Source organism: Somniosus microcephalus, chromosome 3, assembly GCF_052327205.1.
Source record: "Somniosus microcephalus isolate GS21.2 chromosome 3, FLI_Smic_1.0, whole genome shotgun sequence".
Classification (NCBI taxonomy): Eukaryota; Metazoa; Chordata; class Chondrichthyes; order Squaliformes; family Somniosidae; genus Somniosus; species Somniosus microcephalus.
Window position 1 is genome coordinate 310,418,452 of NC_140989.1, and position 19,494 is coordinate 310,437,945.

The following is a 19,494-nucleotide window of genomic DNA, read 5'->3' on the forward strand; positions in this document are numbered from 1 at the left end:
CATCCGCGCCACACAAGTGCCAGACAATGACCATCTCCAACAAGAGAAAGTCTAACCACCTCCTCTTGACATTGAGTGGCATGATCATTGTCAAATCCCTCACCATCAATATCCTGGGGGTCACCATTGACCAGAAACTAAACTGGACTAGCCACATAAATACTATGGCTACAAAGAGCAGGGAAGAAGCTGGGTATTCTGCGGTGAATGACTCACCTGACCATCTACAAGGCACAAGTAAGGAGTTTGACAGAATACTCTCCACTTGCCTGGATGAGTGCAGCTCCAACAACACTCGAAGCTCGACACCATCCAGGACAAAGCAGCCCGCTTGATTGGCATCCCATCCACCACCTTAAACATTCACTCCCTCCACCACTGGTGTACCATAGCTGCAGTGTGTACCATCTACAAGATGCACTGCAACAACTTGCCAAGGCTTCTTCGACAGCACCTCCCAAACTCGCAACCTCTACCACCTAGATGGACAAGAGCAGCAGGTGCATGGGAACACCACCACCTCCAAGTTCCCCTCCAAGTCATACACCATCCTGACTTGGAAATATATTGCCCATCTTCATCATCGCTGGGTCAAAATCCTGGAACTCCCTACCTAACAATGTGCAATAAATGCTGGCCTTGAACGAATACAAAAAGATTGTGACCTTGTTAACCCGTTACCTTGCTAGATTATACAAAATTGGTTGAATGATTGGGGGAAATCACATTTGTGGATTTAGTTTGGAAATTGACTTGTGTGTAGAAAAAGGCCCCAAGAAGCAACTCTGAACTCTTAAGTTGATTCTATGGTACTGAAAAATGAACTTATAATTCTGCAGTGTTGCTAATAGAAACTCTTCCATTAATTAAAAATACAGACCATTATAACTTATAGAATCACAGAAATTTTCAGTAGAGAGGGAAGTCAATCAGCCCACTGCATCTGTACCAGTTCTCAAAGAGCTGTCCATTTACTTGCATTCCCTTGCCCTTTTCCCACATCCTTATTTTTTTCTTTTCAAATATTTATCAATTTCCTTTTCAAAAGCTGTTATTATGGATTCTGTTTCCACCACTATCCCTGGTAAGGCATTCAATATCCTTACAATCTTCTGCATGAAAAAGCACTCTCCTAAACTCTGCCTTCATTCTTTTGGTGATGATCTTAAATTTAAGCCCTCACTAGATGGATTTCTGCAAAACAAGGTGATCACAGCAAATATAAGGCAAAAGTGAAAGGTTCTGGAAAATAACGTGTAAATCTGGGGCTTGTCTGATCACCTATGTGGGTGAAGAGTGGAATGCTTAAACAGAGGATTCTGGAGCTACAAGTCTCTCCCAGGGAATGAGGGAAAGGGATGGTTGGTGCACAGGCATGAAATCAGCTGAAGGGTGAGGGCAAGCACATATGGGCCTGATGTTCATACATCCAGGATGATTAAAGGGCATGAATTATCTGGGGATCCCTGTTAAAAATACACACATTTGGACACTGGGTGAGAACAGGGTCAGGCTTGGCTATAGTCTATTGATGGTTACTGTCAAGGCTCACAGATGAATGCTAACTACTTGAGTGAAATGCCAGTATCCATGGAACCATACTGCAGCAAATAGTCAACGCCTTCAGAGAAGAGGAGAAAGGAAGTGAAGAAAATAGGCAAGAGAAAAAAAAAATCTAATGTGACCTGTGAAATTGTCAGGAGAGATTTCCTTTAGTCAAAGGACAAATGAAGCAATACATCTACCAGATTAAATTTGCTGTACATAGGTTAACGAGGCAGCATTAAAATCCCCAAATTCAAGAACCAACCTTTAATTTAACTGCAGCGATCAACAATTAAAAAACTTTCATAGACAACTTGAATTTTAATGAAAATTAGAGCAAGTGTGATGCGAGTTCTTTCAAGCAGTTATTGATATAACGAAAAGAAAATGGTTACCCATTTCCATTTGAATCACCACTGCATTATTAAACAATAACTGAATCAGTCGTCTTCTTGCAATAAATGATAAATGCAATTTACATTTCAGAAGCATAAATTAACGGAAGAACAGTTGCCTTCACTGTAACCAATAGTTATCAACCCAAGAAAAAGAATCTAAAGTTGAGTATAGTATTTGTGCCAATTCAATTTTAAAAGGGGCTGTTTTTCTGCAGTACTCAAAATGGCAGAAGAATTATTGAAAAGATCACGATCTATTTTTGCAGAATTTTAGTATGATGCTCATGTATGAAAGCTTCTGCAGATGATAGCCAAGAATGGATTAAACCCATTACTGTGAGACTCTTCAAAAAACAGTATTTTCAAATGAAACATAAAAGTGCAGACTCAGTCAGGTCTCACCTTGGATGATGAATAAAAGCATCGTTAGTGGCAACAGTTAAAACTACATTAACTGTTTTTATTTCTGGATGAATCAAAGAAGTTTACTTTGAGGTTGCCGCCAACTGTGCAAAACCCGCCCGTCTGGGGCTCGTGTCCTACCACCACTAAATGCATATAACAGCTTATAAGCAGTCACTATAATTGTCTAACTTCCTCTCCTTCTAGCAAGATAACAGAGCCCCTTTAAAGTTCTTACCCCAGCTTTAAGATAAGCAAACGATAAATCAAGTTTGTGCAGTAATTAGCAAAAGATTAGAACCTCTTTAGCAGAGCTTCAGTTAGTGATAATGAGCTATCTCTACCTCCCAAATCCACTGTAACTCACCTCTTGTACAGTTCTGGTGCCCGGAAAGTTCAGGCTATAATCCCGCTGGGCTTCTCGATGCGTAATGATCAGCATGAAGTTTTCATTTAATGACTCCTGTAGGGCACTGAAAGAGTGGAGACAAAAACAACAGAATCAGGGAAGAGCATGTTCAAGCTTGCTCTTAGCCTGACAATATGAAGCCCCAAGAGTATATTGACTACCAGATGGGCAAGTCTTAACAAATTCAGTTATAGTCTGTTCATAAGGCAAAAGGGAATGCTGCGAGTGACCAGAAGGGATGTAACCAGTTAGTTAATTTCCTCTTTACCTTTAAGAGTAATCATTCACAGGATATACCATTCACATGGAAAAACTCTCAGTACAGATAGAGTTCAACACTTTACAAGTTAAAACTGACCTGCAAAAACATTTAAGTACTTCCTACTTTACCTCAGCTACTTTGTAAAATTATTTTACCAAACAAATCATTCCCTTGTAATTACTGAACACACTTATAAATTCCTTTTATTGTTCCATTTCAGATTATAACCTCACAATTCTGAATTACAACATGCTATGCTACACTGCCCAAGGCACTAAGCTACCAATACACATGCTGATATTAAAAATTATAAAAGCAATGATTAGCAAATAAGATAAAGGTTGATGCGTTACATAACTCCTTGTACATTTTACTTAAATAAAATCCCGATTGTGGATATCTTCCAAATGATGGGTGTTTGTTTTTTATTGGTCTCTTATGAAAGCGCACACTTTTCTCCCCATTTCTGTATCATAGACATCCTAAAATCTGAAAAGGTGGAGTGGTTCACTATTAAAGCTGCTCTTTGCCACCAACCAGAAATTGCATCAAATCAGAATGGTGGAGGCTCCGGATCCAGCATTCCCACACAGGGGAGAGAAAACACCTAGCTTTTCCACAGTGGTACAACTGAAATCAAGAACTCAAATGGTGGGGGACTTGAATCGGCTTCCTGTCATTCCATGCCATTTTGTGTAAACCCTCTGCAACATACCACCACTACTTCCTTCAATTTTAAAGCACTTGTTCTCCAATTTATTTTATTAATACTGGTCTCATTAATGAACAGCGACATAATGCTAATTAAAAGCATTACTGTTAAAATCTTAACGAAACAAAGAACTCAGCACTTATTATTTCCTTTGTTTATAGATATATACTGGAATGTGGAAAAAAGTGTGTTTTTAGTTCCAAGCTTCTGAATTAGTACATGTATTTACTACTGTGAATTGGGAAAGAATAAATGAACCAACTTCCATTTATATAGCACTTTACAAACAATGGATTATTTTTGAAGTGCCGTCATTAATGTTATGTAAGCATCTGAATTCATCATGCGCTCTCTCTCCTCAGAGTTGGCTGCATTCCCATCCTCCCTTAATCTCTCCCCAACGCATATTCATGGCCGCTCCCTTGACCTTGCCATCTCTCGTGGCCTCGTTACTCCCATCGTGTCAATCACAGGTAAGGCCATCTCTGACCATTTCCTTGTATCGCTCTCCACCCACTTTTCTTCCCCCCCGCCCCACCCCCCCCAACCCTACTTTCTTCTGTGTCCACCCCGGGAAAAAACACTCTCTCCCAACTCACTTACAAAATCCCAACTGTCCAGCCTTTGGCCCTCCATTCACCACGACATTTCTGCAGCGACCGACCTGCTCAACCACATCCTCAACACCACCTTGGATGTCCTCGTCCCTATTAAAACAATTACTCTCTTCTCACCCTGGCCGTTCCCCCGGTACGACCCTCATCTTCGCTCCCTTAAGTCCAAGGGACGCAGGCTTGAACGGATATGGTGGACCACAAAGCATTATCGGGTCCTGCTCTCGTCTGCCAAAACTGCTCACTATTCCAGGATCATTCTGGAATGCAAAGATAGCCCCCGGCTTCTTTTCTCCAGGACAACCTTCTTCTTAAACCCCTCTCCCCCACCCTCACCTGCAAGAAGTGTGAGGAGCTCCCGGACTTGTCTCTAAGATTGAAACCATCCGTTCAACTGCCTCTGCCACTTCCCTTCCTTCTTCTAGCCCACTGGGCCAACTTCCTCTGAGGTTCCCCCCTGGCCTAGCTCTGAACTCGCATCTTTCTCCAGTTTCTCTGAGCTCATCTTGTCCACATCCTGCTCCCTTGACCCTATTCCCACTAAACTGCTGACCACCCAGCTACATTTTCTGGCTCCCATATTAACCGATATCGTTAACGGTTCTCTCTCCTCAGATACTGTCCCCTTCCTTCAAATCTGTCGTCATCACCCCTCCTCAGACCACTCCGTCCTTGCAAACTACCGCCCCCATCTCCAACCTCACACTCCTCTCCAAAGTCCTTCAATGTATCGTCGCCTCCCAAATTCGTGCCCATCTTTCCTGGAACTCCATGTATGAATCCCTCCAATCAGGTTTTCACCCCTTCACAGTACCAAAATGGCTCAAAGTCACAAATGGCATTGTATGTGACTGTAACAAAGGTAAACTATCCCTCCTCGTCCTTCTCAACCTGTCTGCAGCTTTTGACACGGTTGACCACTTCATCCTCCTCCAATGCCTCTCCACCATCGTCCAATTGGGCGGGACTGCACTCGCCTGGTTCCATTCTTAGCTATCTAATCATAGCCAAAGAATCACCTGCAATGGCTTCCCTTCCCGCTCCATTACCTCTGGGGTCACCCAAGGGTCTATCCTTGGCCCTCTCCTATTCTCATCTACATTCTGCCCCTCATGACATCGTCCACAAACACTGCATCCGTTTCCACATGTATGCTGACGACACCCAGCTCTACCTCACCACCACTTCTCTCAACCCCTCCACTGTCTCTGAATTGTCAAGACTACTTTTCTGCTCATCCAGTACTGGATATCTGATATGTCCTGATTAAATATTGGGAAGACCGAAGCCACTGTCTTCAGTCCCCGTCACAAACTCCGTTCCCTAGCCACCGACTCCATCCCTCTCCATAGCATCTGTCTGAGGCTGAACTAGACTGTTCGCAACCTTGGTGTCATAGTTGCCCCTGAAATGAGCTTCCGACCACATTTCCACGCCATAACTAAGACCGCCTATTTCCACCTCCGTAACATTGCTAGTCTCTGCCCCGGCCTCAGCTCATCTGCTGCCAAAACCCTCATCCATGCCTTTGTTCCCTCTAGACTTGACTATTCCAGCGCACTCCTGGCTGGCCTCCCACGTTCTACCCTACGTAAACTTGATCATCCAAAATTCAGCTGCCGGTGTCCTATCGCACAAATCCCGTTCACCCATCACACCTGTGCTCACTGACCTACACTGATTCTCGATTAAGCAACGCCTTCATTTTAAAATTCTCATCCTTGTTTTCAAATCCCTCCAAGGCCTCGCCTCTCCCTATCTCTATCTCCAATTTCCTCCAGCCCCACAAACCTCACCTCCTTCCCCCCTCCACCCCCGAGATATTTGCGCTCCTCTAACTGTGACCTCTTCAGCATCCCTGCTTTTAATCGCTCAACCATTGGTGGCCATGCCTTCAGCTGCCTAAGCCCTAAACTCTGGAATTCCCTCCTTAAACTTCGCCACCTCACTTTCCTCATTGATGATGCTCCTTAAAACTTACCTCTTTGACCAAGCTTTTGGTCATCGGCCTTAATTTCTCCTTATGCGGTGTCAAATTTTGTTTTATAACACTATGAAGCACCTTGGGATGTTTTACTACGTTAAAGGCACTGTATAAATACAAGTAGTTGTTGTAATGTAAGCAAATGCAGCAGTCAAATTGCACACAGGAAGATCCCACAAAAAACAAGTAAATGAATGACCACATCATCTGTTTCTGTTGGTGTTTGATGAGGGAGAAATGTTGCCTAGGACACAGGACAAACTCTCAATCTCCTTCGAATAGTGCCACCAATGGTTGAGCGATTAAAATCAGGGATGCTCAAGAGGTCAGAGCGGGCAGATGGGGGCTTCGGTTTAACATCTCATCCAAAATAGAGCACTTCTGACAATGCAGCATTATCTTAACATTGCACTGAGGTACAGTACTCTCCTCTCTAGAAGGAATTCATAACACTGAAATCTCGACATTAAAACTGTTAAATAAATAGTTAGGCAAGGAAGACCCCCTCACTTCCCATTCTAGGCTTGACTGAGCTAGGAGAAAGAGAATCTGTACAAGGTTGTCCAGCCTAGGCTTAACATATGCCTCCTGGGGGGGGCGGGGGGGGTCAACCAAAACAGAGGAGGTCTGAGAGCAGGTTGCCTACCAATCACTTTCAGCAGTGACAGTGATAAGTCCAAGTACACTGAAGAATGGGCATAGCTTACCTTGAAAATAAAGCTGACAATGAAGAAAATAGACAACACTTTGCATCTTTTATTCAACACTAATCTCCCCCATTTCTTCATTTTATTTCAAATATATTTAAAAACAAAGTATGCCTTTATGAATTAGATTTTTTTTTTCTTAAACAGGTGAAATACAAGAATTATAGAAAACCAACAGCACCACATTGAAAATATTTATACACTTCATGGAGAACCAACATCCTACATCATTTTAAATTAAAGGCTGTTTCACATTAGTGTAGCACTTGGTTTTGTCTCCCTTTTCCCTCCACCCTCTTTCCTGTATACACACTTCACATTATTTTGATACAGACAATCCTAAGAGAGCAAATAATTTTAATATGCATTGATTAAAATACTATTCAGATTCACTTTGATTTTAGTCACACAAAGTACACAAGAAGCAGGTGTTTTCTGAGAAAAGCAAATTTGATACGTCTTTGATGGTTCCAACAATTAATAAGTTATGGCACACAGTAAAAACATTCTTTTACTATGAGTACGATACTAGCTTAAGCTAACAGAATCCAAGTTTACTGTAATTACTGCATATTTACATAAAGTAAAAAATATTAAATCACTGTGAGCAAGTAATGTTTGATGTGGCTTGAACAGCTATATTTGGCAGATTGATGTTCAAAGGACAGACAGCACGTGACAGGCTGAAAATCCAGCAAATACGCTTTTGCTGAGGCTTTAGTGTTTACTTTGTATTTTAAATTTGGAGATTTTCATATGCCATCACATGCATTTCCAAACTACAAATTACAGTTCTGAATTAATCAAAATTCTAAAGCAAGCTCAGCTCTGTATTATGGCATTCCCCAAGGTCTGATCAAATTAATGATAAAATAATGATCTGAGCTACAAAATGCATCTTACATAATTAATGCTCTGTTACAAATGTTAATGAATGCCAAGGTATCTGAAGGTCTGTTACAATCTTATAACTTCTCTCAACATTAGTTTTTCTTGAAGCAAGTCTCATCCCTTTTCCATGCTAAAATACACCTACCCATAGAAATGCATTCACCCACTCTATTCCAAAATTTTTAACCATTTGGCCGGAATTAATTGCTTCCTTATCATACATTAATTACAGAGAACAGATTACAAACCTTACTAACGGCCTCTTCAGTTCTTTAAATGTTCTAGTTAATTAAGTAATGACAATTAGAAGAGTATTTCCAAGTTTCACTAAATTATACTGTTATTCTCCTTCCTATGCATATCATATTGCAGCCACTTATAAAGTACTGATCAGCACATACCCAACTTGTGTGATGTACCCCATGTCCATTGTAATCTGACAACCAACTCCCCCTCCTTAACTCAGCACTTTCCGGTGTCCTGGGTACCTCTCCAACACAGCACTCTGACAAAGACCAGCTGTGCTTCAAGGCTTGAGGCTTACAATTCAGTCAGAGCTTCCACTCCCCAGCCCTCCCGACCTCATTGCTCCTCTCGCCACCCCTGGCGGCCGCACCCCCCCAAAATGCCACTATGCTGAAGGTGTATTTTACCAGACAAAAACGGTCCTCAGTTTATGCAAATGTATTTATCCAGTTTACCTAATGATTCATACAGTGCACTACAATGAGTGCACTGCATCTATCAAATTTGCTTGCCTTGAAAATGCAGAATTACTGGGGTTTCCATAATGGAGATGTTTCTAAGCATTTGTTTCTTACTTATCAGAGTTGTGCCTTATGAAACTTCAGACAAGTTGTGCCTTATGAAACTTCAGACAATACCAGTATAGCAACTAACCATCTGTCTGGTCTGATACTGCATACATCGTACATAACTGCTTCTATTTGAAGTGTTTTTTTAAATAACCTTTGCTTCCAGTGTTTTGGAATCTGCTGTATTGACATTACAAAGCAGACATCAAAATATCAGTGACTCAAACGGAGATGATGGGACTGAGTTATAATGAAACTAGGTAAATTTGAGTTGTATACCCTGGAGATCACGAGATTAAGAGGGAATTTGATGAAGGTGTTTAAAATAATGAAATAAATTAACAGAATAGGCAGAGAGTGTCTCTTGCCACTAATATCAAAAGCATGGGGACAACCCAGAACAAGAGACATAACTGCTTAGCTCAAATTCCAAGATTAAGAGCAAATCCAGGAAAAGCTTCATACAAAAGTTTGAGAGAGCATATAAAACAGTACATTGAAGGTTACAGATGCAGAATCAATTGAAGAGTTCAAAGGTAAAATAGATATATTTGAGAAATAGGATATTATGAGATATGGAGAAAAGGTAGGATTAAAAAGATGTGAAACAGGCTCAATGGGCCAAATAGCGTACTATATTGTTTCTAAATTGTTCAAAAGTTATGAATGGAAACTTTTATTTCTGGTTTATAAATACCCATGTACCCCAGTGAGCGAGAAACCACATTGCTGGGCAGTACAGGTGAACTGGGTTAAACCCAATGACCTGGTTAATATTGCTGCTCTGGCAGTACTGCCTGTGTCTGGGAAAGCCACCTCTGTAAATGGGCCAGCCATGGTCGTGCTTCCTCCTTCACCATACAACATTGCTGCCAGCAAGAATGCAGTCAGTGTTCAACACAATTTTTTTCCTCTAGCACAACTATGTTTGCTAATGGTTACTATCAACTTAGGGAATCTGACTGTTCAGCTCAATGTAGGGAGCTCCGCTATTTTGCTGAAATAATGGCTTTCTATTTCTTTCAAAAATTTGTCAAGACAAGTATTACAATGAATGTACTTTTAGGTAACCATTCAAATGTTGATGTATTGGAGAGGGTCCAGAAAAGTGCATCAAACTTGAGCTTGTTTTCCCTCTCCCTTCCCTCCCCAAACCATCAGTGGCAGAACCTTTAGCAACCGCGTCCCTACACCCCAGAATTATCTTCCTAAACCCCTCTGGCTTGTAATATCACTCCCCACCTTTAAATGCCTCAAAACCTTTCTCCTCAAGCATGCACTTGTTTCCTCCCCTAGCTTTTAATTCCTGCTTGGTTCTGGTCGTCCTTGGGACACTTCCCAACAAAAGGTGCTACAAGTTGTTTCGTGCAAGCTGTTGTGAAAGGCTTTCCATTTGGCATTGTAGGTTTCTCAGCTGAAGCCTTTTGAAATACTGGAGGGTCTATACTACTGAAGGAAGGTCTATGCTACTGAAAGGAGAACATTTTATTGGATAAGGCTGGTTCTCTCAAAACCCAGGTCATGTGCATTTATGTATCTACCCTGCCCAGCTGAGAGTATGTATACAGGATCTGGAAGGTTTAAGTGATATTTACTGAGAAAATCCAAAGACCCAAATTTTTAAAAATCAGCCGTTCAGGGGATACTGAGATAACTGTAAAATTTATTGATTTTATACCGTAATGCTCCTTAGCAAAAAGACCAGTCGGTCAGACTTTTTTTTCCTTGGGATGTGGGCGATGCTGGCAAAGACACATTTATTGCCCATCCCTTGTTGCCGTCGGAAGGTGGAAGTGAGCCTGCTCCGTGAACTATTGCAATCCTTGGGCTGATGGTGCTCCCACAATGGGGTTAGAAAGCGAATTCCAGGATTTTGGCCTAGCAATGATGTAGGAACAGTGATACATGTCCAAATCAGAATGTTGTGACACTTGGGAAGGGAACTTGGAGATGAAGGTCTTCTCGTGATATTGCTGCTCTTGTCTTTCTCAGTGGTACAAGTTGCAGAGGAGGAAGGTGCTGTCAAAGTAAACTTGGTGAGTTGTTGTAGTGCATCCTGCAGATCATATACACTGCAGCCAGAGTGTGCTGGTGGTGGAGGGGTGGATATTGAGTCCAATGGTGGGACAGCGATTAAAATCATTGTTACTGTGGCTGCACCCATCCAGACAAATAGTGATCATCCTCTCACTGCTGACTTGAGCCTTGTAACTGGCGCCGAGTACCTTGCCTCTGCCGCGCTCTTATAGCTACAGTGTTGATATGACTAATTCAATTAAGCTTCTGATCAATGGTGGTCCCCAGGATGTAGATGGAAGGGGATTTAGCAATGGAGGGCAGGGAAAATGACTGGGCTTTTTCTTGTTCAAGATAGTTATTACTTGCAACTCATCAGCCCAACCCTGGATGTTGCCCAGGATCATAGACTGCAATAACCTGTATTAAGATGCCAGTCCTGCACTGGACTTGATGGTATGACTCTTACATTACAAAATCATACCCCGTCAGGTATTCCCACATTGGTTTCCGATTTATCGGCTCCAATTCCCTGTCTGGCCAGGAAAAATGAAGCATTGCAAATGTATGTTTGCACTGGCATCCAAACAGTAATGTAATTTTGGCATTAAACAACCAATGGTACAGCCAGCTTTTTTCCAACATTAAATTTTTTAGGATGTGATTTTAACTCCAAGCAAATTTCCAGTAGGAAACCATCGGTTTCAGTTAGTTTCCTCCAGCCTGCAGCAGTATGCGGCCACGGCGACTTTAAATCGCAGGGCCTCGTTGACATGCTGTCAGTCCACTTCATGCCTATTCCAGGCAAGAAGTCAGAAGGAAGTGCCTGCCAGCCTACGAGGACAGATTGAGTAGACCAAGTCTATATTCCCTAGAGTTTAGAAGAATGAGAGGTGATCTCAATGAAACATAAAAAATTCTTACAGGGCTTGACAGGGTAGATGCAGGGAGGATGTTTCCCCTGGCTCAGGAGTCTAGAACCAGGAGTCACAGTCTCAGAATAAGGGGTTGACCATTTAGGACTGAGAGAAGAAATGTCTTCACACATGGTGATGAATCCTTGGAATTCTCTACCCCAGAGGACTGTGGAAGCTCAGTCGTTGAGGATATTCAAGACGATGAGATCAATGGGTTTTTGAATATTAAGGGAATCAAGGGATATGGGGATAGTTCAGGAAAGTGGAGATGAGGTAGAAGATCAACCATGATCTTCTTGAATGGCGGAGCAGACTCGAAGGGCCAAATGGCCTACTCCTGCTCCTATTTTTTTATGTTATGTTCTTATGTTCCGGCAGTTAAGTAACCTGGGGCATTTTAATTGCCCACCCTCCCAGTTTCCACCAGCTGGGTAGGGTTAAAATTACCTCCTTATTCTATGAAACATGTACATGAGGTCTCAATAGTATACTAAAAAATATTCAGTGAGCTAATGAGAATAATTAAAACTGAATCTTTAAGCTTCCAGGTCATGGAAGACTGATACTTGATTTACTAGAAAATCATAGTATCACTCAAAAAATGAAAAACTTTCTGCAATATTTCATGCCTTTTATGTAACTAGGTATTAACATTATTTAAAAAAGACAGCATTCCTAAATAACAGTATTTTACAAAATGCCTTTTCTTTAGTAATATTTGTGAAATGTATTTTCATGGATACAATAAACAATTTAAACAACTGACAGCACACAGATCCCATCTACAAACTTCACTTCCTGTTGTAACAAATTTTGCTTCCACTTTTTATGCCAACATTTAGCATTGAAAATGTCTACCTACTTAGTAATAATAGGAATTCCCTACGTAAACAGATCCCAGTAACACTGCAATTGCAGGCTGCAGCCACGAGGTAGCTTTGTAGGTCTACTGTATCACAATATATTCTGGCAGACTGTGAACAATGCCAAGGGAGATCTACTATTAATATCAAGTTATCAGGACCACTGATTTATGGTGGTTGAATAAGTGATACTGCATTTTATTATAAAGTCTTAAGCAAGCGTTAATGCTAACTTTGGGTTCCAGTTACATAATTATATATCCATTTTGGGGGAAATTGTAAATGAGCATGGAGAGTGGTGTCTTGGGGTCTAGTAGCAATGGGGGAAGGGGTCATGGGAAGAGAACACTGCAACTGGTGTTTTGGAGCACTAGCAGTGGTGGAAAGGTGATCCTGAGGGATGGCGTGCCAGAGTGTGGGAGTAGCAGATTGGGTATTGGAATCTAATTGCATAAGTGCTAGGAGTTTATGGGTATAGGGGCATTGGAAGTGGTGTTTGAAGGGAGTCACCAGGAGTATGGGGGGGGGGGGGGGTTGGAGGGAGAATGGTGTAGAGTTTCTTTCTGGGAGAGGGCCGAGGCCTGCAGTATAAAAGGGGGAAGAGTCTCTGGTGGGATAGGGAATGCAGGAGAACTGGGGAGATAGGGAATGCAGGAGACTGGATCTATGGCATTTCCAGCATCTTCTCCCCTTCCTAATACCATTAGTCGTTTAGAAGCTGGCCCAGCTGTCAGTTATTTTAATTGTTTATTGTATTCACCAAAGTGCAGTAACAATTAACAGCTGGTTCCCAGTTCAATGCTGGGAAATCAGCTTGCTTGGAGGTCTGATAACAGCAATGGCAACAGAAGACAGTTGGCAAAAAGTCAGATTGGGTAGGATACCCAATTATGGCAGTGGAAACAGTAAGGTAGACCAGGAATCATCAATTGAGAGGCACATGTTTCACAGCCCTCAGGCAGATGGCACTGTGGAGATCAGTGTCACCTACCTTAGAGATGGGAGGACTCAATCAAAGGTAAGTGTTGAACCGTGTCAGACAAGCATAGCATAAGAAATAGCAGGAGTAGGCCATTCAGGCCCTTGAGCCTGCCCTGCCATTCAATAAGATCATGGCTGATCATCGACCTCAACTCCACTTTTCTGCACTATCCCCATATCCCTCGATTCCCTTAACGGACAGGCATGATAGAAATAACATCAGGAAATGGACAAGAAAAGTGTGACTCTTGCAGGAAGTGTATGCTAATAAACAGGACTTTTAGTATTACTAGCAGGTCTTCCATGCTGTTGCTCATGTTGAGTTTGAACGCATGATGTTTCACCCACATAATAAATTATATAGTGCCTTTACATAGTAAAAACCATCCCAAAAACCGTGTACTTCCACCTTCGTAATATCACCCGTTTCCAACCCTACTTCAGCTCATCTGCTGCTGAAACCCTCATCCATGCCTTTGTTACCTTCAGACACGACTAGTTCAATGCTCTCCCGGCCAGCCTCCCATCTTTCACACTCTAAACCTGAGCTCATCTAAAACTCTGCTGCCCATATCCTAACTCACACCAGAGAGAAAGTGAAGGAATATTGCGAGGGGATTACAAATCTGGAATTAGTGTCAGGGTATGACAGTAATGAGAAAGTGAGGGGTGTAGCAGTGCTGCGAGAATGGTGCTGGGGGGTGATAGTGGGACCAAGGTTGCAGTGGTCAAAGTTCAAATTCTTAATTTAAACTCAGCTGGCCTCAAAAGGCCAGTCTTAATAATAGAGGTTGCTAGATGATGTCCTCAATGACAACACACTTAGTCAATATGTACAAGATCATAAGATAAAGTTCTCAGTTAATCAGAGTGGGTTGATAAAGCCAAAAATGTGATCAGTGAGCTGGCAAGTGGTCGAGAGTGACCTGTGAATATGCTGAAATAAAACAGAAACAGCATGTTTGAAAAACAAACTATACGTGTGCCCACCATGTGTTCCATTTCTTGTATTTTATGGTTTTTGACTTCATGATTTACATCTACAAACTCATACGATTGAAAACTAACACATGGTGTTATGCATGCAAGATATTTCAAATTTTCAAGTAACATAACCTTGAGTCCAGTCAGATGGTACAACCACAAGTGCTTGGGTATTAGCTCATAACTCAGAGGGCTTGGAATTCTCTACCCCAAAGGGCTGTGGATGCAGAGTTGACTTTATTCAAGGCTGAGATAGACAGATTTTTGGACTCATGGGGAATCAAGGGATAGGGGGTCGGGCGGGAAAGTGGAGTTGAGGTCGAAGATCAATGATCTTATTGTTGAATAGTGGAGCAGGCTCGAGGGGACGTATGGCCCACTCCTGCTCTAATTTCTTACGTTCTTATTTTTAAAGTAGGCAACAGATCTAGCCAAATTGCTACCTGAACAACAGTTCATAAGATACAGTTTCAAGCAGCAATAAAGATGAGCAATTTAAGAAGCACAAAATAAATATTCAATTCAAATTCCAGATTTACACTAAAAAGTAAAAGAACCAAATCAAACCCTCATCAGTTGGAGTAAAATCATATCAGATCACTTGATATGTACAGGAACAGCCATTTTACTATTAACAAACATTAAAGTTTTATCTTTCACAAAAAAAGCTACACTAGTGTAAGAAAGGTTGAACATTTTATTAGAATTTTCTGTCATAGTGTTGCGACTGGACTTAGTGGGGTATAATTTTCACCTTTACCACCTGGATGGTAATCTGACCAAGCAGATCGCCCACTTGTTGCAAATCAAGCGTGATTTTCATCCTATTGAAAATCAGGCATGTTCTACAATGGGTGGACGATCCACTCCATCAGATTACTGCCCACGTGGTGGTGACATTGAAAATTTATCTTAATGTACTGGTAAGAACATGGTATGTGGGTGAAAAATATTAGCCTTAGGCTAAATGATACAACTTTGCTCAATATTTATTGCTGTGAATTCATCACCTCAAATTGCTCCCACCAGAACCACCACCACTGACAATCCATAAACACCAGTACATTCACCCCAATATTATATAGCTCAAAATACTCTCTCCAGACACATTTGGAAGGGAAATATCTAGAAGTGTACTGTTAGGTGTTTTTTTTGTAGTTCAGAGCAACAATTAACTTCTCAAATATATTAACTATGGAGTATTTTACATTAGTATATGGTAGAATAACCAATTTACACGAGAACCTTTATTTGGGAGGGGAGGAAACGTAAATGATTCTCCTTCGCATATCAAAATCAGTAAATCTTTAGTGATCAGACATAATTCTCACCAAGTACCAGCCATCTGATTTTAATCATGTACACCACCTAGTGGCAAGTTAAAGCTATAGTGTTAATTTCTGGTCTTCCATCATAGTATATTCTAAAACTACTGTACAAAATCAAAACTCATATTTTAAGAGGTTTCAAATATATTGTATTTTTATAATATGCCCAAGGGAAAAGCAGAATTACCATCATGTTTTCTAAGCTATCAATCACCAAATATGAAAGAAAAACAAGACTTCTAACCCCCAATTTTCTGATCATGGCAAAAATTAGCCTGAGCAAGCCCATAACTTAAGCTCTCCTAGTCTGACAGTTCAGAGGATGAGCTGCTCAAAATTTTCCAACAGAAATACCTCCATCGAGTTTGAATAGGCTACCGGCACATGAAAAGCTTGACCTGTAATACAATTGGGTGGGAAGCAAATAACCAGATGAGCCAACAGCTCTTAAAAAGCTGTAACTCACCATTGAAGAGTAAGTTGTAAAGGTGAAAGATAATCTGACTAATTGTTCAGCCTGGACTCCTTTTACTGTTCCTCAGCTGTCACCTCCACTTTCAGAAAAAGGGAGAGTGTGTGTGTGCACAAAAGGGCAATGTTTGCGTAAGATGCTTTAAATGATACCTCCCAAAGGTAACAGCAGCTCCGAACTTAGGGTTGTGCCATGTTCAATAGGCTCAACAAGAAATATGAGTTCCAAAATGGAGTAGAGTTACCTTCAACATTTACTACTTTTGAAGCTGAAGTGTTTGAGGTCCTGCTGAAGGAGGAGGAGGTGCATCAAAGAAGGTTGCTTTTATTTGGGGCAGATGGCCACTCGCTAATAAAATCATAAGTGGAAATTGCATGGAGGAAGGGCACCAATGGAGTCAATGCAGTCACCCAGGTCCCTCGTTTTTTGTCTCCAAACAAGAGAAATGCTGGTATCAGAAGGAAGGAAAAGTTAACTGTACTCTCAATTTTGCACACTTACCTTGTGAAACCTTTCAACAACGGCACAACCCAAGATGGGAACTGCTCCACAAATCTAAAACGTTAAGTACCACTTCAAGCATCGTTCACAATGCTTTCCCTTCTGCAATAACATTCTTTCATTGTGCCAAACTACTGAGAATATTTACCTTGAAGTGGCAGCTGAGGAATAGCAAATAATTGCTGACATTGTAAATGGCTCCCTCTCCTCGGGTACTGGCCCCTTCCTTTCAAAGCTGCCATCATCAACTCCATCCACAAAAAAAAACCTTGAATGCTCTGTCCTTGCAAACTACCACCCCATCTTCAACCTGCATTTTCTCTCCAAGGTCTTCGAATGTGGAGTTGCTTTCCAAATCTCTGCCCAGCTACACAATATTTGAATCTCTCCAATCAAGTTCTGCCCCTGTCACAGCACTGAACGGGCTCAAATCAAAGTCACAAATGGCATACCCTAGGACTGTGACTTCAGTGCACTATCCCTCTTCATCCTTCTTGACCTCTCTGCAGCCAGGAGCTCAGCTCAGGGTCAAATAGGATGCCACGGTTGCGAACAGTCTGATTCAGCCTGAAACAGTGGCCAGGCGAGGGATGGAATCAACAGTGAGGGAACCAAGTTTGTGGCAGGGGCTGAAGACATTGGCTTCGGTCTTCCCAGTATTAAATTGGAGGAAATTGTGGTTTATCTGGCACTGGATGTCAGACGAGTAGACTGACAATACAGAGGCAGTGGAGGGCTCAAGACAGGTAGAGCTGGGTGTCAGTGTACCTGTAGAATGTGATGCCATGTCGCTGGGAGGAAGTGTGTATAATACAAATCCCAGAAGATCAAAATGATTTTTAAGCCAATTGAAAGTGCAGAAGCAAATTACTTTCCAACTCTGTACAGGAAACTCTCTTTTTACCGGCACCTAAATAACCAGAAATCTCTTAACTGGCAAAATTCAGGAGTAGGTTCAGCTAAGTTTTACTTCATATTAGTGGCCATGTAACCAGGGTTCCTGGATCTGTGGCTGTGTAACCGGGGTATAGTAAGTATACCTCTCTGTAATCCGGACTTCTTGATCAACTGGCACCATGCTGGTCCCAGATAAGAGAGTTTCCTGTAGTTCTCAACATTAAAATTAAGTTCTCCTCAATGTACCAATGAATAATGCCGCTAGACATCAAGTTTCACAAGGAAGTTTTTTGCCTTCTCATATTTCCTCAGTTCATTTTTTCCTCAGCTACCAAATTATCAATCATCTCACCCCGCCAACCCCGCCCCCCCCCCTCAAATTCTCTAGCTCAGATGTGTCCAATTATTTTGTCTTTGTTTGCTACATAGGTGTCAGGAGCAACAGAGCAAAAATAAAAACCCTGTGTCACCACCCACTTCCTGTTCACAATACCTTACTTCTGTTTTTGTTACACTTGTGTCTATTTTTCCCATTATCAAATTCCTCTGTTGACACTTATAACGTAAACTGGTTGCGCTGTAATTACATTGTCCAGACAGTTACAGCACTATTGTATCTCAGTTTTGTATCTCCCAGCTCCTGTGTACGGCAGAGAAACCCCCATGCACAAACTAACTCTACTTCTTTGATTCCCAAATTGCCATAAGCTTTGCTATTTAACTATAATAATATAAAATCAAAGTATTCTCTCAAAATAAGCACAGAATGGGAACTGAAAGATACATTTAAAAAATATATATATAAATGTAGATCTTAATTTTATGCCTGAATGCCCTAGATCAGGTATCCTCCACCTTCTAATCTTGCTTCACCTGAAGACTATACTTGGTCTTGATTCCCCACCATAAAAAATCAATTAGAAATTTAAATGCATGTTCCTATTTAATTTACACACACGTCAAGTTGCTAATAATATTTTGCTCCAAGAACAGCCCTTTCTAAACAACCAGGCCTACAAAATTCAAATAGGATACAACAGTAAATAAGAAATACAAGTGAAAATTGGTCAGAGTTGCCTTGGCTTCAAAAGCTGGTCTGCCACGGCCTGTGGGCAGCAAGTGGTCCATGGGCTGCAATTTAGACACCCTTGCTCTAGTTGTGAAATAGGAATACAAATGTTTTTGGAGTCATTTGAAATTTCCCTTTTTTCTAGCTTTAAAGCACTGTTTTGTTTGTTATTCAAAAATAAGACAACTTTTGCCATCATCCAAATTAAGGATTCAAATGAGTAAGATGTATTTCAAACTTGTGTAGAAGTTATATGACACCTATTACAAGCAACTTTTCTTCTTTGCTTGTCTTCTCTTCAGTTTCACGAGTCAAATTCTCCATAATTTACAAGATATTAAGTCCAGTAATGTAGAAATGATCTGCCAATCTGCTGCAGCTCACTTTTTGTTCCAAGTGAGTTTATGCTGCTGGAAATCAAGAGTTAGTCGTGACCCAAGCAGCAGCACCCCAGACCATTAAAACAGGCGATAGTTTTAATAACACAAAAAATGCCTTCTAACATCATGTTATTCTAAAATAGCAGAATTCATGGCACGATCTCACAATGATTGCCTCAACCACAAACAGACAAGACCAAATCAGCCATTTCAATCATGTCCATTACAATCAAATTTTGTTTGGGAACATTCATCAATGACCATGAAAAATAGAACTACAAAAATAACATATGCTGAAAATATTTTACTAGAAGGCAATGAGTTAAGAACAGTTCATCAATTACTGT

At 41.2% G+C, this 19,494-nt stretch overlaps 1 protein-coding gene across 3 annotated transcripts in view; it reads right to left on the minus strand.

Annotated features, from left to right (window-relative positions):
- Positions 1-19,494, minus strand: part of faf1 (Fas (TNFRSF6) associated factor 1) — a 499,151-nt gene that overhangs the window by 324,649 nt on the left and 155,008 nt on the right. For all 3 annotated transcript variants that reach the window (XM_085982899.1, XM_085982900.1, XM_085982902.1), the window contains exon 7: positions 2,713-2,818. In XM_085982899.1, coding sequence (XP_085839025.1) covers positions 2,713-2,818 — 106 coding nt within the window. The remainder of the gene's footprint in view (positions 1-2,712; positions 2,819-19,494) is intronic.